The following is a 23,323-nucleotide window of genomic DNA, read 5'->3' on the forward strand; positions in this document are numbered from 1 at the left end:
AAACAGAAAGGCTCTGAATGGTTGGAGAGGAGTGAGTAAGGGGAACAGTAATGAGAGATGAGGTTAGACAGGCTGACAGAGCCACATGGCACAAGGCTTTGTAGGATTTGGGAAGTAAGTGATCAACAGAAATTTATGGAGCAATGTAATAGTGGGAGGAAGAATCAGTGAAAGAGAGTGAGGGGAGAGGGAAGGAAGGAAGGAAGGAAGGAAGGGAGATATTGTGTAAAGATACAAATGCTGATTTTGCAGAGAAATTACAAGTACCTAGAACTGAATTGAACAGGAATATTCTGCCATTTCCAAGGATAGTCATGGTCAGAGCATGGCATACCTTGGTCTGAGTTTATATAGGTAATACAATAGGTGAGGGGGCAGCTGGAAAACAGAAGCAAGTTCACAAAAAGAGAAACACACATTTGAATCTGCTTTAACCAGTACTAGCTGTATTCGTGGTTATTTTGAATTGCTTCAACATGTGTATAATGTGTGGTGTGTGTCCATACATTGATCCTTATTGGTATCATACTTTAGATGTGCTTTATCAGTGTAATGAATATTAGAATCCATTTTTAATTGGTGGGATGTATGTTGTTGAAGATAAGGGGTTGGCTTGGAGTGATGCTCTTGCATAAATAAAATGTTAAAACCAGCCAGCCCATCAGTTACACCAGCTTTGAGGTACATGAGGTCTGGAGGCCATGGGTTCTGGTTATATTCACTAAAGACCTTGACCACAAGAGATTTGCCAATCCTGTGGGTGGTAAAAATGCCACTGAATATGCTTCAGAAGATTCAGAGGGAAGCTTCTATACAAAGCTCAGGTTGGTATATCAGAAGACAGAGGGGTAGGGATATTACATTTCCAGATAGGCTGTGTGACCACTCTTGCGTGTTTGCTGATAAATGCCTACGTGTTTGCTGATAAATGCCTACGTGTTTGGCTATTTCAGGTCTGAGGCTCGCTTTCTTTGTGATAAATACCTAATAGTTTGTGGGGCAGAAACTTACAGCTCTCCTTTGTCCCTCTGTTGGGAACCACCTGACACTGCTGATGTTATCAAAAATCCTTCTGAATGACCAAACCAACTAAGTCAGTGTCCAAAAAAAAAAAAAAAAAAAAAAAAAAAAAAAAAAAAAAAAAAAGCAAACAAGTGAACAACAGGGCTTGGTATGATCATTTAAGATCTTCTAGTCCTGGAGGGATCTTTATCCACACCCACATTTTGATTGATAGTAAGAACTGCTGTCATGTTGGTTCACATTTACATTTCTGCAGTCTCAGACCAGTCCTTGGAGAAGCTTGAAGGAGGTCAAACTGTCATATTCTCCCGAATAATCTGCTGGAGAAGTTATAATAATAATGCCTAATATCTCACAATTCAGCTTGCTTTTAAAGCTTGGCATCACTTTAAAGTAAAAGAAAAGAGAGATTATATCCAGACAAGCCATAATTAAAGGAAGGGTTTAGCCTAGAAAGAGCTTTGATCTCCAATGATGAATAGAAGTGTATGACTAGAAATGAAGCAACAAAGACTGGATTTACCAAGATTTCCAGTCATTTCCTACTAAAATCTTGAGGAAATTTATCATCTTACGCTTGCATTTCAGCCCCTGAAATGGAAGAGTCATGGGAATGCTTTATGTAGTGGGGGTGTTTGCACAATGAGTTTATTAATTGATGCATGTAGACAAGAGACTGTTGGGTGATGCTAGGAAGAAGACCCCAGCACCCTCAGAGAAGAGGTAGGGGTAGTGCCCTGCCCGTGCAGAGTGGACTTCACTGAATAGAAATTCATGCCCTAAGAACTGGATCATCCCTCATCACTCTGTGGCCTTGGTACACATATGAATTTCATTATTTTTAAAGGAATATGATCCTTGAAAACAGTTTTAAAAGCCAAATGATGCACTACTAATAGACTTATGTAGGAATCCCCTGTCCCATCCTCCTACCTCCTCCAGTGTGGCTACCCTGAGGCAAGAACATTCAACTTCTCTACCCTGAATCAATTGCAGTGCCATTCTCCCCAGTGGCATTTACCTCCATGTTTCTAAGTATGTGTTTGTGCTGCTTGTAGTTGATTTGTGGTAGAGAAGACTTTAGCTCTCTCATATTACCATTCCATTTCCTCTGTACCCCTGCTTCCCAATTTGGTGATATTACCCATTTTCTATTTGCTTGGTTGTCTATGTACATATGGTTTGTTTTCCTCTTAATCCACTACTTCTACTTGTCAAATTTATCAGGTGAGATCTGGTAGGTCCGTTTTCTGTTTTCTTGAAGATCTGCCTTCTAAAGCCGCACATTGTTATACAGCGGTCAAGACTAGTTGTTCTGCAACATAGAACGTGCCTTTGAAATTCCCCTTAACTTCATTATTTGTTCTTATCTTCATTTTTCTTCCAAGTTTTATCTGAATTCCTGTATCTCCTGTCTTTCCTTTCTTGATTTTTTGACCTGAGACTAGTGAATCAGATCTTCTATCAGCTTCCCAGGAAGAGTGCCAGCATGAAACATTTTTAAAAACCAATATATTGGAAAGTATTTTAATTAGCCTGTATGTTGGAAATAGAACTATGGTCTGAAAATCACCATCATTCTGAATTTTTTAAAAATTGCTTCCAATGTTACTATTAAAACATCCAATACCACTCTAGTTCTTGGTTCTCTGTATGTGATCATTTATTCTCGTTTGGAAAGTTAAAAAAAAAATTACTTTCCTATCATTCTGAAATCTCCCCAAGATGTTCCTTGGTTTCCATCCTTTTCATTCATCTTTTTACCTGTTAAATGAGACTATACAATATGGAAACTCATGGTCTTCAGTTTGGGGAAATTTTCTTGAATTTTTCTTCAATAATTTTATCCCCTTTATTATTTTTCCTATTCCCTTTCCAGAACTCCTATCAGTTAGACGTCGAATCTCATAAATCAGTCATTTAATTTTTTAGTCTTTATTTGTATCTCTGTTTTGGCTTTCATTTTTAGGAAACTTTTCCTCCTTTATTTTTCAACCCTTTTAGTGGCTTCTTTTCAGCTAATTTATAATTCACTTTTTGGGCACTTCATTCGTTTTTGATTGTCCTATTCTTACGGCTGCACATTTTTGCAAGCCCAGATCTTCTCAGATCTCTGAGAAGAGGGATTATACTTTCTTACTTAAGTTGCTTCCTGTTGCCTTCATCATCGATGTCATCTGAGTTTCTTTCATTTGTGCGTTTTTTTTTAGTTGCTTGTTTCTTTTGACTTGCACCTTTTATTTTGGAGGGGCTCCTTGAAGTTCTGGTGCCTAGTAATCCTTAGTGATCTTTTTATGAAAAGTGTGGTTTTGAAAGTAAGAGTGTAAGTTCACAGTATGTTAGTAGGACCTATTGAGGGTGAGCTCCATCATAGCTTTTTTTTTTTTTACGAAAGCCTCAAATATTCACATTCACATCCATTGTTTGTTTACATATATATGTTCAGTTTTCTAAAAACTAACAGTTTAATCAATAGCCCCTGAGGGAAATAAGACTGGTATAGGCCAAGTAAGGAGACGGGGTGAGAATCACTGTTCAGATGGTTCAGTTTCACTTAATTCCTGTTTGATTTCATACTGCCTTCTGCTGTGTCCAGTATTCCTGAGTCTATAGCCTGGGGTCTCAATGGAGTTAGTAAAGAGGTAACTTCCTATCTGAAAGATCATAGGTGAAGATCTGAGGTCAAATTTCTCCTCTAAAAGTATTTGTACAAATCTTCTTGTTAACCTCACACCTCACACATCTTATCGCTTTCAGTTTTTGAGTTTTTGAGTCTTTTCTGCATTGTTGAAAGAAGCACAATGATGGAGCTGTCCAGCTCTACAGTTTCCAAATATGAGAGGCTTAATGATGTCAATACTGTTGGAGGAAGAGATTAGGGAACTGTCTCGAATCTGAGTGATCAGCCTCCGGGAAGCCTGTCCTCTTATGCACAGGGAAAGTCTCAGTGAGAGGGGCAGCTGTGAGTTATCAGCAGTTACTAGTGTCATCAGCTAGATGGATGGGTGCATGGGCCCCGGAGAGGTGATCTGGGAGGAACCACAACATCTACTAGGGAGACAGTCAGAGTCCAAACACAAAGCATCCTATATGAACTCAGAGAGTATTTGGGCTTTATACTATGAATGGAGAGCTACTAAAATATTTTCAACAGGGAATGGATGTGATGAAATTTGCATGCTAGAAAGATGTCCGAGGGAGCAGGATAAATGTAGACACAAAAAGATAAGAACAAATGCAGAGAGAACAGTTGGGAGGCTATAGCAATAGTGTACAAGATACAATATGAAGATCTGAAATAAATACATTGAAGTGGAAGGCTAGGTTACTAGGAGGTGGGCTCAATGTGATTCAGGGATTTACCAGAAAATCCAGATGAATTGTAGACAGGTACCAAAGGTAACTCTCACAATTGTGTCTACAGGGATTAAGTTAAAATGATATAATTAACAAAAACTGGGAATATAGGAAAAGGATCTGGTGTTATATAGATTCAAGTTGAATCCACAGTCATCTCAGGGGATACCTAAGGCCAAAATGTCATCTGACAACTGATCCAGAATCCACTATATCACCTGCATCTTTTGTTGACTCATAAATTTATTATTCGTGTTGTATATCATTTAATTTATTTTTGCCATAAATATATATCAAGAATGTAATATATATTGGGCACTATTTTAGATAATGGCAAAAAAAGTGGTAGCCTATTTACATGGTAAACTAAGAATAGCAAAGCAACTGATGGGATCTTTCAAAATATTTTTCTGGGCAAAATGAAGAAATAAGTTCATATCAGACAACTCAGTACACTTGTAAGTGGTTGGATGGCCTATTCAATATGTGCTAAGAGGCTAATATTGTCTTAAAGGTTGTATCTAAACTTGGTCCTCAGCCTAATTTTTTTTCAAATATCTTGTTAATTATTTGAATAAAGGTACAGAATGTGTGTTCATCATATTTACTTTTGAGAGGGTGAAATAAATATAACACAAGTAACCATAGTTATTTTTACTGACTGGATAAAAGAACTAAGTTTAGATGAAAAATAATAAATCAATTTGTGTTTGGGGAAAAATACACTTATAAAAGCACACAATTGGGACAGCGTGGCATTCAAAAAAGCGAATATGACCTTCAGTTTTATTGGTAGAAATATAGCATATGAAACAAGAATACTGAAAGTACTGATCTATTCCACATCCATTAGGCCACTAAATGGTTTCAATTGTATACATCATACTTTCCAAAAGGCATCCATCCCAGAAAAAGCAAAATCAGAAAATCAGGGCATTGAAAGCTTAAAGTTATAATACATAAGGAAGAGGTGAAGGCAATGAAAATATTTATCTTTAAGAAGTGTAGAATTGTTTGGGTGTAGAATTGTTTGGGGGTAATATAGACTGGGGAATATACTATTACATCATTGAATATTTGATTCAAGGCTTGTGGCTAGAATATTATTTTAAATGTCTTTTTAGAGTAGACCCAGAACCAAGGGGTGAAACCTTCAAAGCAATTCTCAGAAAAGAATGTGGTCCTCTTAATTTTTTTTTTTTTTTTTTACCATGGCCACCTAATTACTTGGCAAATATACGGTATGTTATCAACAAATTTAGTTTTGAACTAGACAACCTTTAAAAAATACCTTGAATGCTGAAATTCTCTGATTGTGTAACCTGAGGACTGAAGGACTACATTCAAGGACTAGGGTGTTTTCAGTCTTTTTGAGTTCAGTTCCAGATGCACCGGGTCCTTTCGGGCACCATTCATTATGCATCCAACCCACTGCTGTGTCCCCAGCCAGCAGAAGTGAGAAACTCAGGACCTTTCTTGGCACATGTGTGTCCTTGAGGTTCTGAAAACTGGGAAAATGGAAGGAGTAGGTGTTTCCAAGGCATTCAATACTTTGGTTTAAAAAAAAAAAAAAAAAAGAATGCTAAAAGGCATAAATTTAAAGTTAACCTTTCATTTTGACAGACTTTCTGTGGATCCAAGACTTTCGGCTGAGTCACCAAGTCAGCCACAATATAACTGTTACAACTGACTAGGAATATTATTTCTGAGTCACAGTAATGTAATGATCTGAACATTTATATTTTCTCAGTCACCTAGTACATACTAACTTCACTTCAAAGCTGAATAATATATTAAAGATAATATTGTTCATTGAATACTACACTGTATGAAAATACTGCAGGTTAAAAATCACTTAAATTCATTAAAAATGTTCAACTATCAAGTCCCTATTTCATAACAAATTTTCCCTCAGAAAATATGCAAGGAGTAAACAATACATGACTCATTTATTAAAGCTTCCATGTTTTTATTGCAAATTCCTAGTCAGGCTTTGGAATAGATACTTCCCTTCTATAATTACCAAATTCTCTGAGTCACTAGGTTTCTAGATGTTGACAGGAAAGCCTGTTCCTGTGTCCTTGTACTATCACATGTGGGCAGGATAAAATGTAACTCTAGAATTTGTACTAAAGGTGGGTGGAAGTTCCACTCTTAGATCCAGGCACCCTCAGGCTCAGCCCTGAGCCCTGTGATTTACAGTCTTCTCAAGCTATTATTATGTAAAAATAGATATCTTGGGATATTATTCAAATGCACTCTGTGATCCCTTAGAGCTGGGCTTGGGGCCTGAGAACTTGCATTTCCACAAGTTCTCAAATGATGCTGATGTTGCTGGTCCATGGACCACACTTTAACAACAACTGACTTAGTAATTCCCATTCTGTCCCTCTTTTAGACAGACCCTTCCCCCACAGGTTGTAGTTCTTGTGACTTAGGGAACCTGCCAACTCAGAACCTGTGTCCTTTTTTTCTAAGCCACACTTTGGGTATCCAAGACCCCAGAATTACTGGTCCAGACATCCTCCCAAAACTGTGCATACCTGTCCCCAGTCTGTCCTTGCCATAGAAGACTCCACCAGTGTGTACACACCTGTATCTAAGAGTGGGCAGAAAATCAGCTATTTGAAATAAGTTAAGTTGTGTGGGTAGGGGTTGGGGGGTAGGGGGACACACAGATGTGCCCCATGCAAAACCTCCCCTGTTACAGGGTGGAGAATGGAGTAGAAACAGAAAATAAATGGACTATGATTATAGGACCTTCACTGTTTTCTTGCTCCAGCAGGCAAGTGTAGTGTTGGTCTTGCCCTTATACCTACTTATGTAAATGACAGGGAGAAATCCCATCCTGTTATGACTCATCCCTGATTTTAAGGATCTGGGACCACAGGCGGTTCTTGAATAGTTCTATTTCATGAGGAAGCATTGCATCTATAGTGCTCTTCTTAGGGTGAATGAAAAATGTTTTCCTCCTTCCATATAACCCTCTACACACTTTTCTCAGATGACCACAAATGTAGGGGATAGTGTATGTGCTTTGGATTTCAGCTGAAATACAACTAACTTCCTGTATGAATTTGAGCAAGTCAGTTGACCTTTTTGCCCTCAGTTTCTTTATCTTTAAAATGGGAGTAAGAACGCCTCCCTGTTCTCTTCCATCTCCTTCTTATTTCCACCCAATTTAATTTGATGCCATTTTCAGTTTTGTGTTCAAATGCTACCATCTTTGATTAGATCACGTGCCTGTATCTCATCTGGAAGTAACTTCTCATTGCACTTGCAACCGTTTGTCCTTGTTTTTGTGGTTTTGTTTTGATTAATGTCTTTATAGCTCATTGGACTCTGAGAGAGCAGGGATTATGTCTGCTTAGTTCCCTGTTACATTCATTCTATCTTGCACAAAACTTGGCACCTGCTAGATGCTAAATCCCCATTTGCTAATGCACAAATAAATGTGTGATTATTGTCATAATTAGAGAACACATACTAAATGACTGGCACATAATAGGTGCTTAGTAAATGACACCGATTGTTTCTCAGTGCAATTTATGCTATAAATATTTAATTTTCTTTTCTCATATTTGACATATGGGGAGAATGGGGTGAATTTGAGACAACTACAATTTAAACTGTCCAAGTCAAGAAAAAAATGTGGTGTGATAAGCTACTGGCCTCAACAGCTGGAAGCATGACACACTTTTTAAAGACTAAAGAAATGAAATATCCAGTTTAAATCAAAGGATAATAAAGGCAAGAAAATGTTGTATTTGCCAGATTTCCTTGCCCTTGCCCCAGCCCAAACTCTAAAAGAGTGCATCTTCTTTAAAAGCGTGTGGTGAAACTAATTCCCTACCCAAGTGTTCATGCCAGAGTCACTGGTCTCACCCTTCTTCTTCACAACTCAGGGGTTATTTTAAAGGTCTCTTTAATATTGGCCAGTCCAAATATTCTCTTGTCAAATATTTCTGGGGCCTGTACTTGAAGAAAGAAATGATTTTCTCAAATCTGTGAACAGGACACTTTTTTTAATGTCAAAATAAACCATCTGCTTGTACAACTGTTTCTAATTACTTCCCTGCCTAGACTCTCCACTGAGGGGTTTGGCACCAGCACCCCGCCCAGAGCAGTGCCGCTGCCCAAATCCTCGCAGGCAGCTCATCAACGCAATTGCAACTCCGGCTGGAGTCCCGGACCTGCAAGCCTGGGTGTCCGTGGGTCCGTCTGCCCGGCCATCTGCTGGTGGCACCTCTCCCTCCTGCCGCCTCCCTTGGTGAACCCCACCTTGCAGAAGTGCAGCTCGCCCAGAGCAGCCCAGGAGCTCAGCATGCATCCCCCAGGCTTCAGGAACTTCTTGCTGCTGGCGTCCTCCCTTCTCTTTGCTGGATTGTCAGCTGTTCCTCAAAGCTTCTCGCCATCTCTGAGGTAAGTTTGGTTTGTTATTCTTCAGTAGAGACCTGCCCTGCTTATGTGGCAGGGCTCAAGCTTGCAGGATGGCTGCACTAAGCCAAGAGTTGTTACTAAATTGGACACGGGATAAACTGTTTTCAACCTGTTCCATTCCCTCTCCTTATACCTACACTGTGCATTGCCTCATGTCTGTCCTTTTGCTTTTCCTTTGGAAAAATGCAATCAGTGAATAAAAATATAATTTATACTCCTGCAAATATATATCAGGAGGAATTTCTGCCACGAGTTAAAATTCTATGTGTACCCGTATCTTCTCACAATCTATAAAGCAGAATGATCTCTGTTTCCCAACAGCAGCAACAGGTCTATATTACATTTTGTATCACATTCGGAAAGAGACGGAGGCACATTGCAATAGTGAAACTAAACTTTTTAAAAGTAGAGTTCCTAAAGACTGCTTAATGCAAATTATGCCCGATGCTATCATAACATGTCTAATTCTTTCTATATATTCACCTCTTCTCTTCCATAATATAACTGCCCATTGGCCATCAGATAGCAGTGGGACATTTTTTAAAGGAAAACTGAAAAGTCAGCTGAGTGCCATACCTTGGATTACTTTGTATTTAATCTAAATGTGCATATGAGATTCAGTGACAAACTACCAAAGAGCAGGGCAGATCACCTCTGTTCACCTGGAGAAAGGACCTGTGTCCGGGGGGCAGGTAACCGCCTTACACGTTTTGGGCCCTGGTCATTTCTCTGGTGGGTGGTACCTGCTTGCTTGGGAAAATATAGCCCTTCCAGGCAGCGCTTGGACCGCAGAGAGATGTGGGCCTCAGACTTCCTGTTCTTGGGGTTGTGCGTCTGCACCTGGAGGAGACACGGGGGAGGAAACGTGGGTTCGGAGCAGGGGGCGGTGTCCGCGTCTGACCCCGCCTGCCGGTTGCTTGTTGCCCGCGCAGGAGCTGGCCGGGCGCCGCCTGCAGGCTGTCCCGGGCCGAGTCGGAGCGCCGCTGCCGCGCACCTGGGCAGCCTCCGGGGGCCGCGCTGTGCCACGGCCGGGGCCGCTGCGACTGCGGCGTCTGCATCTGCCATGTGACTGAGCCGGGCATGTTCTTCGGGCCCCTGTGTGAATGCCACGAATGGGTGTGCGAGACCTACGACGGGAGCACCTGTGCAGGTAAGGGGGCGACGCTGTCTCCTCCTTCGGGAGGTAGGAACTCCTCTTCTGGGATTTCTGCCACTCCCTAGAAGAGTGAAGGGTGGGGACACGCCTCCTTTCACATAAGCACCAATTAAGTTACCGCACTTGTCACACTTTGGCTAGTTAATTCTGCCATCATTTATCACAATACTTTAATCCCCCAGGCTCCGAACTTGAAGTAATATTTTAAAAATTCATTCACTTAACTATATATTTTATTGTAATTATATATTTTATTGTAATTATGATTTTTTTTAAGATGGGGTCTTACTATGTTGCCCAGGCTGGTCCCCAACTCCTGGGCTCAAGCCATCCTCCCTCCCGGGCTTCCCAAAGTGTTGGGATTACAGGCGTGAGCCATTGCACCTGGCCGTCATTTGCTTAATTCTAAAATCTCACTTGCCTCTGAAGTTCCTCATTACAGACTAAATTCCCCAATGTCCTCACAAATAGAGTTATTTTACTGGGTTCTCCTATCCCTATCAAGAATGTTAATCATAATATTTGTAGATCTTAGGCCTGTATTTTATTTTACATAGGAAACAGTGGGAGGGGGAATGTATTATTTTCCTCCATTCTAGGGAGGCAGGTTTTGCCTTTGAAGCCTGATTAGCCCTCTCATCATTAGAATATAGTTCACAGGCAGGAGTGCGTATCAGAAAATGATAATAAGGAAAAAAATAAACAGGCACATATTTACTTAGAAGCGACTGTTTCTGCATTGTTCTAGCTGCTTGAATTTTTGAGTTGCAATGAAACTTGGTATTTTTTAAGGGTGGAGTGAAAATACATTCATTTTCCTTGCACATTTTTAAGGAGTGATTCAGGTTCTGATATTGGAAAGGGTCAAAAAATTCCTTCCCAGAGAACACCCTTAACCTCTTCACCTGTTTCAGATAAATGTGTCATTTTACTTAAGGCCAAGAGCTTCAATTAGTGCCTTGTGAGTGACACAGAACTCCATTAGTGAAAGCACAACACAATGCATTCCAGACAGGGTTTGGCAAATTTGTAGGAGAAACTAGCCACTTATTTTACCCTCAGTGTAGCTAAGACTAATAAGTCAGCCAACACTAACATAGAAAGATCAAGAATGAGTTTATAGCAAAATAGTTTTTTCTTGGAACCTGGGCCCAGTAGTGTGTAAGTTAGGTTACTTAACATGCAGGCTGCTTGGCAATGCAAAAATAGTCATAGAAGAAATTTGGAGGGGCGCAGGTGCATCTACTTTGTTTGTTTTCCCTGTGAAGGCTGTGAATCAACCCTTTAAAAATACTGGATGCTGGGTGGGGTGGCTCACGCCTGTAATCCCAGCACTTTGGGAGGCCAAAGCAGGCGAATCACTTGAGGTCAGGAGTTGAAGACCAGCCTCGCCAACATGGTGAAACCCAGTCTCTACTAAAAATACAAAAATTAGCCAGGTGTGGTGGCATGTGCCTGTAATTCCAGCTACTTGGGAGGCTGAGGCAGGAGAATTGCTTGAACCTGGGAGGCGGAGGTTGCAGAGAGCCAAGATCATGCCACTGCACTTTAGCCGGGGTGACAGAGATTGAGAATTCATCTCAATAAATAATGAAAATATTGAACACCACAACTTGTTATTTAACTTTGTAGCCCTACAAGCTGCAGTATTATTAAGGGTAGCCCTTTGGAATGAAAGCTAAGTTATCGCCTAATATTTTATTCCGAATTTGACTGTTACTTGGCTTCTCTGACTTATGGCCTCTGGCAAACCCTCTTCAATATCATGAATTTTGAACAAATTTTCCAGGGCATTTTCTCTTGTTTTATTACAGACATAAGAGGTAAGATGCAGCCTTTAACTGGGGAGAGTTCTGAGTACCATCAGATTCACTTTCTCTGTTGAAGAACCTAGGCTGGTGCTTTTCTCCCCAAAACTATGCAGAAGGAATGCTGTGGTAGACAGCGTTCTTTTTCCCCTCCCATAGAAAATGATTTGTTGTTTACTCATAGCATCTTAGTCACTGCATTCCTTCCTTCCTGATACAAAATGCAGGACTGAGTTAAGCATGGTTTTGTTTGGTTATGCATGCACTTCTATAGAAGATGAAATGCTTCTCTTTAAGACTGAATGGAATAACGAAGTTCATTTTTTATTCTCATCTTGCTGACTGATGCCCATCAAGGCCTACTCTACAGGGCCTTGAGCAGAATCTGTCCTCGCAAATGCCCTGACCACGTTTGTGAGGCCCATGTGAAGATCCCTACAAGTAGCACACAGGGCTGCCTTGCGAGCTCATCAATGTATTCCGTGCCTCAAATTTAGCTTCTCAGTTTTATTTTTAAGAAATAGTTCCAATTTTATCACTGTAATATGGAAACATAGCAGGTTTTCTATGTTTATGTGCACCTGTGCACACCTCCGTGAAATTTCCTGTAGGTGCTTTCCAGAAATAGAGTAACTTCCAGAGACCTCCCCAACTTCTAAGAAGAAAACAAAATCCTTCTCTCATAGTACTATATCATGGAGTGATTAAAAGTATGGGCTCTGGGCTGGGTGTGGTGGTTCATGCCTGTAATCCCAGCACTTTGGGAGGCCGAGCTGGGTGGATCACCTGAGGTCAGGATTCAAGACTAGCCTGGCTGACGTGGTGTGAAACCCCATCCCTACTAAAAAACACAAAAATTAGCCAGGCTTGGTGGCATATGCCTGTAATCCCAGCTACTCAGAAGGCTGAGGCAGGAGAATTGCTTGAATCTGGGAGGCACAGGTGGTGGTGAGCTGAGATTGCGCCACTGCATTCCAGCCTGAGCAACAAGAGTGAAACTCTGTCTCTAAACAAATAAAAATAAACTTGGCTGGGCGAGGTGGCTTACACCTATAATCCCAACATTTTGGGAGGCCGAGGTGGGTGGATCACTTGAGGTCAGGAGTTCGAGACCAGCCTGGCCAACATGGTGAAACCCATCCCTACTAAAAATACAAAAAAATTAGCTGGGAATGGTGGCACATGCCTGTAATCCCAGCTACTCGGAAGGCTGAGGCAGGAGAATCCAGGAGGTGGGGGTTGCTGTGAGCTGAGATCATGCCATTGCACTCTAGCCTAGGCAACAAGAATGAAACACTGTCTCGAAAAGAAAAAGAAAAAAGAAAAAGTGTGGACTCTGGGAGAAAATTTCTAGGATTCAAATCCTAGTCCTACTACTCAATAGCTGCATGAACACACCAGGGCCTATCATGGGGAGGGGGGAGGGATTGCATTGGGAGTTATATCTGATGTAAATGACAAGTTGATGGGTGCTGACGAGTTGATGGGTGCAGCACAGCAACATGGCACAAGTATACATATGTAACAAACCTGCACATTATGCACATGTACCCTAGAACTTAAAGCATAATAATAATAAAAACTAAATTAAAAAAAATAGCTGCATGAACTTGGGCAGTTACTTAAACATTCTCACCTTGATTTCTTCATCTGTAAAATGGGAATAACAGTACCTACCTTACAGTACTCTTGTAAGGTTTAACATACGTAAAATACTTAGACTAGCATCTGACACAAAGTAAGTGCTCAGTACATATTAACATGTATATATACATTACATATTATTACAGTGACGCATAACTGGTGGGCTAGTATGGATGGAAGGACGGGTGGATGGAGGTGACAGATGGATAGATAGCTGGCCTGGTGTTTGTCGGGCATTTAATACAGTGAGAGCAATTTAGTTCTCTTCACGTAGTCTGGGCTTGTTATTGATTCAAGGCCCAAAAGGTCAAGTAAGGATAATTATTTTGGCCCAGCCTCAGGGCAGCTGTATTAGATACACTATGCCCTTTTAAAGTTAAGTCCATTGGGATTATTATACTGTGAATCATAAGAAACGTACTTATTATAGTTGGTGCTGGTTGAAAGTGATTAGGCTCTCGCCATTAGAAGTCTATTTCTTCCATTGTCCACTTGTTCATGGCACATGCATCTTCCTCAGACTATTATAGCACAAAGATCCAGGCAAGTGAGTGTTCCTATGGATGTGATGGTCTATTAAAGGGTAAAATAATTTTGGTAGAATGGTGAAGCCCTGTCTCTACTAAAAATGCAAAAATTAGCTGGGTGTAGTGGTGTGCGCCTTGTAGTCTCAGCTACTCGGGAAGCTGAGGCAGGAGAATTGCTTGAACCCAGGAGGCAGAGGTTGCAGTGAGCCAAGACTGTGCCACTGCACTGCAGCCTGGGTGACAGAGCGACACTCCATTGCGGGGAAAAAAAAAAAAAAAGAAAAAAGAAAAAAGAAAAGAAAAGAGAAAAAAAGAAAGAATGGCAAAATGTTTGATTGCATAGAAAGAAACTTTCAGTTGATATTTCCAAAGCATTCCTGGTTGCCCCCATGACCAGCTGTAATGACACTTAAATAATATATTGTTTTCTTAGAAATCTTTTGAAATTGCTGTTGAAATACATCACCAAAAAAGTTTCGGTTTTAGTAAATCAGGAAGAGCTAATATAATTCAATTTAGCAACACTTGTGAAGCACTGCATATTTTCTAGGCTCTCTCCTGTTGAAGGGAGTGTAAAGATGAGGGATAGAAGGCAGCTGACCATTGAGTAGGGGGACAAAGAGAAATACCAGATATCTGTAATACAATGCAAGATATCATTTGTACAAATTTTTGTGAGGGCTCCATTGAGCCAGGGGTTATATATTATGGTTAAAAGTTCTTGAGAAAGAGGTAGCATTTGACATAAGCACTTAAGTACTGGGAGATTTTTTAATCCAAAAAGTGAACTGTTGGAATTCTGAGCAAGGAAAATCTTAAGCAAAGGTGTAGAAGCAGAAAAACATGTGGATGTTTGGGAAATAGTGAAGGCTACAAGGGTTGGCTTGGCTGGATCTTAGAGCTGTAAGGAAAGTAATAATAGATAGGTTGAGAATTACAGTTGATCATATTGTAGAGAGTTTGTTCTTGATTAAACAGCATATAAGAGCTATTAAGAGTTCAAATATGGGAGCGATCATTAGTGCTCTGATTCATGGAAAGAAATACAGTCATTCCTTGGTATCTGCTGGGGCTTGGTTCCAGGGAGCCTCCTCCACCAGTGGATACCAAAGATGTTCCAGCCTCTGATATAAAATGGTGTAGTATTTGCATGTAACCTATACACATCCTCCAGTAACCTTTAAATCATCTCTTGATTACATCTAATACTTCATGCAATGTAAATGCTATGTAAATAGTTATATTATATATACAACTATTATATATTAGTTGTATTATTTTGTGCTACACTGTTATTTTTTTCTGAGTATTTTTAATCTGCCAATGAGGAGCCCGCAGATATGGAGGGCTGACTGTATGGTGCCCCAAAGCATGGCAAGTTAAAGTAGAGAACCAATGGGGAGGAACTCCATGGGAGAGACAATAAGAACAGAATTATTATTATTATTTTTAAAGACCATTTAAAAGTAGAATCAATATGAATTAGTGCCCAAGGGTGAGTAAGATGAATTAAAACTCATGCTGGGTTTTTAAGCCTGCTAGATTGGAAGTATGATGGAACTGATGGAATCAAGAAATCACAGGAAAGAATCAGATAACCAAATCCATGACTTATAGTTCTTTTAAGTGGAATTGATAGAAAATGAAAAATTAATGCTAGCAGAAAGAGATTCCTATTTCATTGACCAGCACATTTGGAGCAGGATGGGAATCTTGTCTGAATTGTTAACGTGGGCTAACTTGCTTGTACTGTTAACCTTGAGCCAGTTTTTTAATTTACCTGATATTTAGTGCCTTTTTCTGCAACAGTATCCTTATGGATATGAAGAACTTTATATTCTTGGTGACACTGAGCATGATATATATATATATGTATAAATTTATTTAATATTCATATCTTTTATACACTTATACATTTATTCAGACTATAAGCCATCCTTAGCTGGATGTGGTGGCTCACACCTATAATTCCAGCACTTTGGGAGGCTGAGGTAGGTGGGATCGCTTGAGCTCAGGAGTTTGAGACCAGCCTGGGAAACATGGTGAAACCCTGTCTCTACAAAAGATACAAATATTAGCTGGGCATGGTGCATACCTGAAGTTCCAGCTACTAGGGAAGCTGAGAGGGGAGGGTGGCTTGAGCCCAGGAGGCAAAGGGTGCAGTGAGACATGATCATACCACTGCACTCCAGCCTGGGCAAGAGAGGGAGGTGCTGTTTTAAATGAATAAATAAAAAATAAAAATAAAAAAATAAATATAAGCCATTCTTATAAACATTGATTTTTATGTGTAAATATTGATTTTTATGTGTAAACATTAACAATATAACACAATTAAAATAATTAGAATACATTGAAACATTTTTAATATGTAAAAATTAGGAATTTTTTTCTTGAAGATATTTGACTTTTACACTGTGAAGTAAATAGTATGGGAATTATATGTGGTTTTTCATGAGAACTGGACTTCCTGGCTCTTGAGGCTGTCTGAGGACTGTTTGACTTGCCTTTCCCTTCCAATTGCATTTTTCTTAGATTGTTGAACGATTTCCCTCCGAGACTACTTGTGGATTCACTCAGGGTTTTTCTTCACTAGTCTTTTTCTATTTTTCATCTTCTCTCCCTTCCTTCAATCCTCATCCTGACTTCCTTGCCCACTCCTTTACCTCCATCTAGCCCACCTTGGATTTACCACCCCCTCTCTTTCACAAAATATCCCCTCCTTGTCTCTGAGTCAGAGGCACCAAGCACATAAGAACATTATCTGCCTAAATCCCCTTCACCAGTAAATAAATGTCTTGAACAGACAGACTGGCTTTCACATTGCGTCTTTCCTGTGTTTTCCTCATGGTCTTCACACCACTGGTAGTTTTTGGAAACACATTCAGGAGTTCTCCACCAGTAGCTCACCTACTTCGTGTAGCCATTTTTCAGGAGCTCTGCTTTCTTACATTCATCTGTGTTGGATAAATGCATATCGTCTTAGCCCAAGTGACATATAAAAGTTAAATGTTTTCATTCTAAAAGAAAGTGCCAAATGTGCACAGCAATTTTCCTCAGTTGAATTGCTCTATCTGGACAAGGCTCTGCAGTTCTACCATAATATCTTAGTCTGTTTTGCGTTGCTGTAAAAGAATCCCTGAGACTGGGTAGGTTGTAAAGGAAAGAGGTTTATTTGGCTTACAGTTCTGCAGGCTGTACGAGCATGGCCCCAGCATGTGCTAGGCTTCTGGTGAGGCCTCAGGAAGCCTTTACTTACGGAAAGTGAGGGGGGACTGGCATGTCACATGGGAAGAGAAGGAGCAAGAGATAGAGGGAGGGGCACCACATTCTTTTAAACAATCAGCTCTCCTGTGAACAAATCGAGAACTCACTCATTACCTTGGGGAGGGCACCAAGCCGTTCATGAGGCATCCGCCCCCATAACCCAAACACCTCCCACGTGATTCCACCTACAGGATTGGGGATCACATTTCAACATAAGATTTGGTGGGGACACACATCCAAACTCTATCACACAGAGACAGATATACTTTGCCCTGGACTAGGTCATCCCTGCACCTTGATGATCTAGAGGAACATATTTATAGCATTGTGGTATTGAGATAAAATAGTATAAATGTGCGAAGTTCAGGAGTTATTTTCTGTGTAAAGTTTCCCCAGAATGAGAAAGGAACATATGGAAACAAATTTATTTGTATTACAAATTTTAAATTTGCAAAACATAAACCTCCCTCATAAGGTTCTCAGAGTCTTCAATATATTTTGAAATACGATGCTAAAACTGACATCCCATGTTCTTGATATCATAAACCCCCACAAAAGCTGCTCAGCTCCCTGGGCCTCGGATACACATTGTTACATCTGACCTTATGACTCAGCATGTTCATGTTCTTGAGGTGGGTGATTAATGCCCTAGGAGGGGCTGGGTGTAGTGAATCACATCGCCTGTAATCCTAGTACTTTAGGAAGTCGAGGTGGGAGGATCCTTGAAGCCCAGTGGTTCAAGACCAGCCTGGGCAGCATAGTGAGACCTGCTCTCTACTAAAAATTTTTTAAAAATTGCCAGACACAGTGGTGGGTGACTGTAGTGCCAGCTATCAGGAGGCTGAGACAGGAGGCTCATTTGAGCACGGGAGATTGAGGCTGCAGTGAGCTATGATCAGGCCACTGCACTCCAGCCTGGGTGAGAGAATGAGACCCTGTCTCAAAAAAATAAAAAATTCTCTGGGAGTAGAGAACCCCGTTATCATTCTTCAGGGAATTCCCTGTCTGCAAACTTATGAAGTAAGACAAGACATTTTGCAAAGCTTCATATCCTGCCCTTGTATTATTTTTCTATTGCTGCTCTAACAAATTACCACAAACCTTGAGGCTTAAACAGCTCAAATGTCTTTTCTAGAGTTCTATAGGTCTCAAGGTCTTCTGACATGGGACTTCCGGGCCAAGGTGTTGATAGGCTCTGTTCTTTTCTGGAGACTCTAGGAGAGCATCTATTTCCTGGTTATTGGTGTTGAGATAATTTAGTTCTGTGTGGTTGTAAGACTGTGGTCTCTAGTTCCTTGCTGGCTGTCAGGTGGGGGTTCCTCTTGTTTTCTAGAAGCTGCTTTTGGGTCCTTACAAGTAAGTACCCCACTCCCAAATCTCAAAACCGGAAACAGGTTGTCATCTCCCAGAGCCTCTTCCATTGTCACGTCCCTTCTTACTACCATTGGAAAACAAACTCCACTTTTAAGGACTATTTTAACTAGACTGAACCCAGATAATCCAGGATAACCTTCCTATCCAAGACCCATAAACTTCATCACATCAGCAAAGTGCCTTTTGCCATAAGGTGACATGTTTACAGGTTTCAGGAGCAAGAGTATGGCTATATTTGAAGGGCCCATAGTCTTCTCAGCATAGTTACCCTCCTATAAAGTGCAGGGGACTTTGCATGTGTGAATGGCAAGGGAGAGGTTCCAACTCATTCACGTCTAGCTCTTTTTATGCTCCATTGGTGATGCAAGGGCCGAGTCTTTTCCTTCTTTTCTGAGGTTATCTACATGATCTAATTGCTCTGGCCCCAGTCTTTTCCATATTTTATATATATATAAATATATAGCCCAGGCTGGAGTGCAGTGGAGCAATCTCAGCTTGCTGCAACCTCCACCTCCCGGGTTCAAGCAATTCTCCTGCCTCAGCCTCCTGAGTAGCTGGGACTATAGGCATACGCCCCCACGCCTGGCTAATTTTTGTATGTTTAGTAGAGACAGGGCTTCACCATGTTGGCCAGGCTGGTCTCTAACTTCTGACCTCAGGGGATCCACCTGCCTTGGCCTCCCAAAGTGCTGAGATTACAAGTGTGAGCCATGGCATCTGGCCTTTTCCACACCATTTCTGATAAGGAACACTAAGTGTCTTTCTAAAGCATGAAGAGGGACTTAAAGCCCAACAGTTGCCTGCGTTCAGTGCCTGACATTGTCACTTGCCCACTGTGGTGCTACGGGGAGGTTACCCAAGAGGTGACAACCTCCGTTTCCTTATGGTTGAAAAGAGGGCAATAGTAATACCAAATAGGGATAATGACAGTGCCAAACACATACGAGTGATTAACAAATCACTGGAGTTTTTATGCTTAAATATGCTAGACACCCCTCTCCTACCCTAGCTGAATTCCTGGTCCTAAGATATTTATTTTCAAATAAGCAATTTTCTTTCCACGTTATATCTTCCTCCAGTGCTAAATTCATGTCTTGGAATTACTCTGGTAGTCTTTGAACTATTCTATCCCAGCCAGCTTGCCTGCTCTATAGTGCCGGGGCTGGGTGTGCCCTCAGCCCTGGCCAGCATGAGGAATCTGTAGAGCTTACTGCATCATGCCCCAACTCACCGCACTGCCAACTTTCTGAGTCTTGTATATGTCTTTGTCTCAGAACCTGCCTTTTGTGTTCCTGTCCCTGACATCTACACTCTGATTTATACCATTATAATTGATCTCATGGAACGCTCCAGAACCCTACCCTCAGAACTGTGTAATTAGTCCTTGAATTTGGAATTTTCATTCTTTTTCTCTGCTGGAAACCTTTAGACATCTGCAAAGTTTTATATTTTAGTCTTAAAAATATAAAACTAATGATAAATTTTCTCTATCTTTGAGGCAATAATACCTGCTTGTATTATTTTGATTCTAATAATAAATTATGGTTTCTATGAACAGATATGCTATTCTTTGCTAAACGACTCTGAATTTTGTAGTCACATCTCAGAAGGAAGAAAAAAGGAAATAAAATAATGTGATAAATCAGCTTTAGATTTGTCTGGATTTAAGACTTTCTGCCTTAAGAAGCAGCTTGCACCAATGGAAAAATAACTGAATTAGGAGACAGGAGAAACAGGCCCTATTATCCACTTTTCCACTTATGTGATCCACTATGTGATCTTGGCAAATAACAAAAATATCCACCTAAGCCTCAGTCACCGATTTATATTTGGTATAGTACTTCTGACTTTTTCAAAGGGAAGGCATGAGGTTGAGGATCCCTGCAATGAGTAACTGGCACTTTGTAGGGGCTCAGTAAATATATGTTCAGTGAATACATGAGATTCAGCTTATTTAAATTACCATCATGGCTGTGGAATAAATATTTAGGTAAAGGCATCTGAAAAGATTAATAATTGAGGATAGTGGTAACCATGTAGAGGGTAGAGGATAAAGACGCTCATAACTTCAAGAGCAGAGGTAGTGATGTTACTGATAAACAGTTGACAAGCCAACCAAAATGAAGACGTGGAGTCAGAAAGGCCAAGAAAACTTGGAGGGGATGGGGATCTTCTTAGTCATCCAAGTAAACCATGGCCAACTTTGACTCATCCTTTTCATTTGCTCTCATATTCTGCCAACATTGCTAATGTTTTTACTTAATTTTCTGCTGAATTTTGTTCTGTTGCTAGTGCCTTAGCTTAGCCTTCATTTCCCTTGACAAGGAACATTAATAATAGTTAAGTTCTTATCACGTCAGGCTTCAGGCTGTCTTCCATTCTGTCTATCCTGTGTACCACTACTTGGTGAATCACCATAAGTGACATTTTGTCAAGTATCCGTGCTTTTACAAATTCCCTTTAAAGATCATTCTAACCGTTTATACTGGCCACTTATTCTGTACCCCTGCTTTGATTTACTTCATGAACACACACGCAGGGTATATACTATGGCTTCCAATCTTTCTAAACTTTGGCTTCCAATCTCCTTGGCCATTAAGACATTCTAGAATCTGATTCCTCTTTAATGGCATGCTGACCCTGTTTCCTCTTTCTCACCCTGTATGCTCCCATCTGTCTAGTTAGATCTTAACACCACTGTCACTTAATATGGTCTACACCAAACACATTTTTCACAATTTCACATTTCTTATGTTCACAAATATGCCGAATATTCTGAATACTAGCACCATCTCACATATTTTTCTGGAAACTAAAAACAAACATATTTAGCACAAAAAAAAAAGGTATTTAGCACAGTTCTGAGTAAACAATACAGATCGATCTTTCCTGGAACTTGCTTTGTGTGGTTTTGAATTACTGTCTACTGTCCTTTTATGTCAACCCTAAGGACTCCAGAATTTGTTGCAGGGTAGATGGTTTAGTCCATTCAGGCTGCTGTAACAAAATACCCTAGACTGAATAATTTAGAAGGAGGACAAATTTAATGCTCACAGTTCTGGAGGCTGGGAAGTCTAGAATCAAGGTACCAGCAGATTCAGTGTATGGTGAGGGCTCATTTTCAGCTTCCTGGATGGTTCCTGCATCCTCATATGTTGGGGGGGCGGGGGAACAAGCTCCACCAAGCCTCTTTTATAAGGGCACTAATCCCACTCATGAGGGTGTAGCACTCATGACCTATTCACCTCCTACAGGCCCACCCACCTTCTTAATACTGTCACATTGGGGATTAGGTTCCAAAATATGGGTCAATATTTGCATCATAGCAGCCGGTCTACTAGCTGACCTTGGCCAAGGGAAACCTCACATCAGTGGGACGGGGATATTGAAGCCTTTGTTCTTTGGGAAATTTAGCTTCCAAACCTGGTCTGAGATTTAAAGGCAAGAATCACGTCTAAGGAGGTGGAAAAGTCTGGCACCGCTAGACTGAGAGTATCAGGGGAATTTACCAGGGCGTTTTTGGGACTCTACGTGGATACATTCTCAAGCTATTTTCTATTAACTTCTAAATTGATAAAGATAGAGAGCTGCATGGAGGTTGCAAATCTCATTTTCTTTGGAAAAGGAGTGCTTTGTCTTTCCAAGAATCACATTTCCTGGCAAATAAGAAACTATATTTTGTAATAGAAGTCATTCTTCCATCTACTTTAAATCATCTTACTTAAGGGTGGGTATAAGAATGAGGGCTTTATAAAGAGAAAAGAAAAATAAGACTTTTATAAGGGTGCTTACTGACTTGACCTTGTACGACCCCACTCTTAGGGTATACGATAAAGTCAGTCCCTGTGCCAAGAGCCCTATCGTTTTAATTGTTTGTACATAGTCACTAGTTCAAACACCGAATTATTCAAAGTGAATACCTACCCACTCTAGTTTCCCGTTCTGTTATTTTATCTGGAAACTTCCTAGGGAAAGGTAGGCTAATTTTTTTTAAGAGGTCAATGAGTTTTGGCATTGCTTAAAAACTTCTCCTATGGCAAGGTATTAACTGTAAATTCACGACTTAGTCAGTGGGGTAGAGTAAGGAGCCAAAATCAGAAAATGAAAACGTGGTAAATGTATTTCCTAATTGTTCATTACTGCTCCTTCAAAGCTATCATTTTCTGCTGTGCGAAATAGTTAGACAAAAACTAGTTATTTTTATAAACAAAGTGTCTTGGACATTTAAGCGGTTTCCTCTCCAAAATACAAAAGACAAGTTATAGACTTGTATTTTGTTATAGACTTCTATTTTCTTTTCTTTTCTGGGCAACACCATTCGTTATATAAGCTCTAAGAGCTGTCTTGACGTGGAAATAATTCATTTGTTTGAAGAAAGAAAATATTTGATTTGTTAACCGTGTACTGGAGAGACTACTTTCAGTTGCTTGTTTGGATAATTTTAAGCCTTGAAATTAACGCTACATTCGTAATACAAATGAATAAGAGGAGTATCTACCTATATTTGAGTATACTATCCTAGAAAATATTTTCATACATATGAATTCATTCAATTTTTGTAATAACTTTTAAGAGATAGTCAAAACAATTATTCTCCAACTATTGTGCTAAGTAAGCCTGAGGAGAAATTCCTCCCACCCCAAATCAATAGAAGGGTTTTCTTCAGCACTATAATAAAGTTATCCTAAAACCATATATGTGGGGATAATTTCTTCATGGATTTTGGA

General features: G+C 40.3%; 1 protein-coding gene across 1 annotated transcript in view; it reads left to right on the forward strand.

Moving 5' to 3' along the window:
• Positions 1–8,334: 8,334 nt before the first annotated feature.
• Positions 8,335–23,323, forward strand: part of ITGBL1 (integrin subunit beta like 1) — a 245,764-nt gene continuing 230,775 nt past the window's right edge. The window contains exons 1-2 of the mRNA XM_028837273.2: positions 8,335–8,802; positions 9,753–9,970. Of these exons, the coding sequence (XP_028693106.1) occupies positions 8,705–8,802; positions 9,753–9,970 (316 nt within the window). The 5' untranslated portion in view covers positions 8,335–8,704. The remainder of the gene's footprint in view (positions 8,803–9,752; positions 9,971–23,323) is intronic.

The sequence above is a fragment of the Macaca mulatta genome, chromosome 17 (genome assembly GCF_049350105.2).
Source record: "Macaca mulatta isolate MMU2019108-1 chromosome 17, T2T-MMU8v2.0, whole genome shotgun sequence".
Classification (NCBI taxonomy): Eukaryota; Metazoa; Chordata; class Mammalia; order Primates; family Cercopithecidae; genus Macaca; species Macaca mulatta.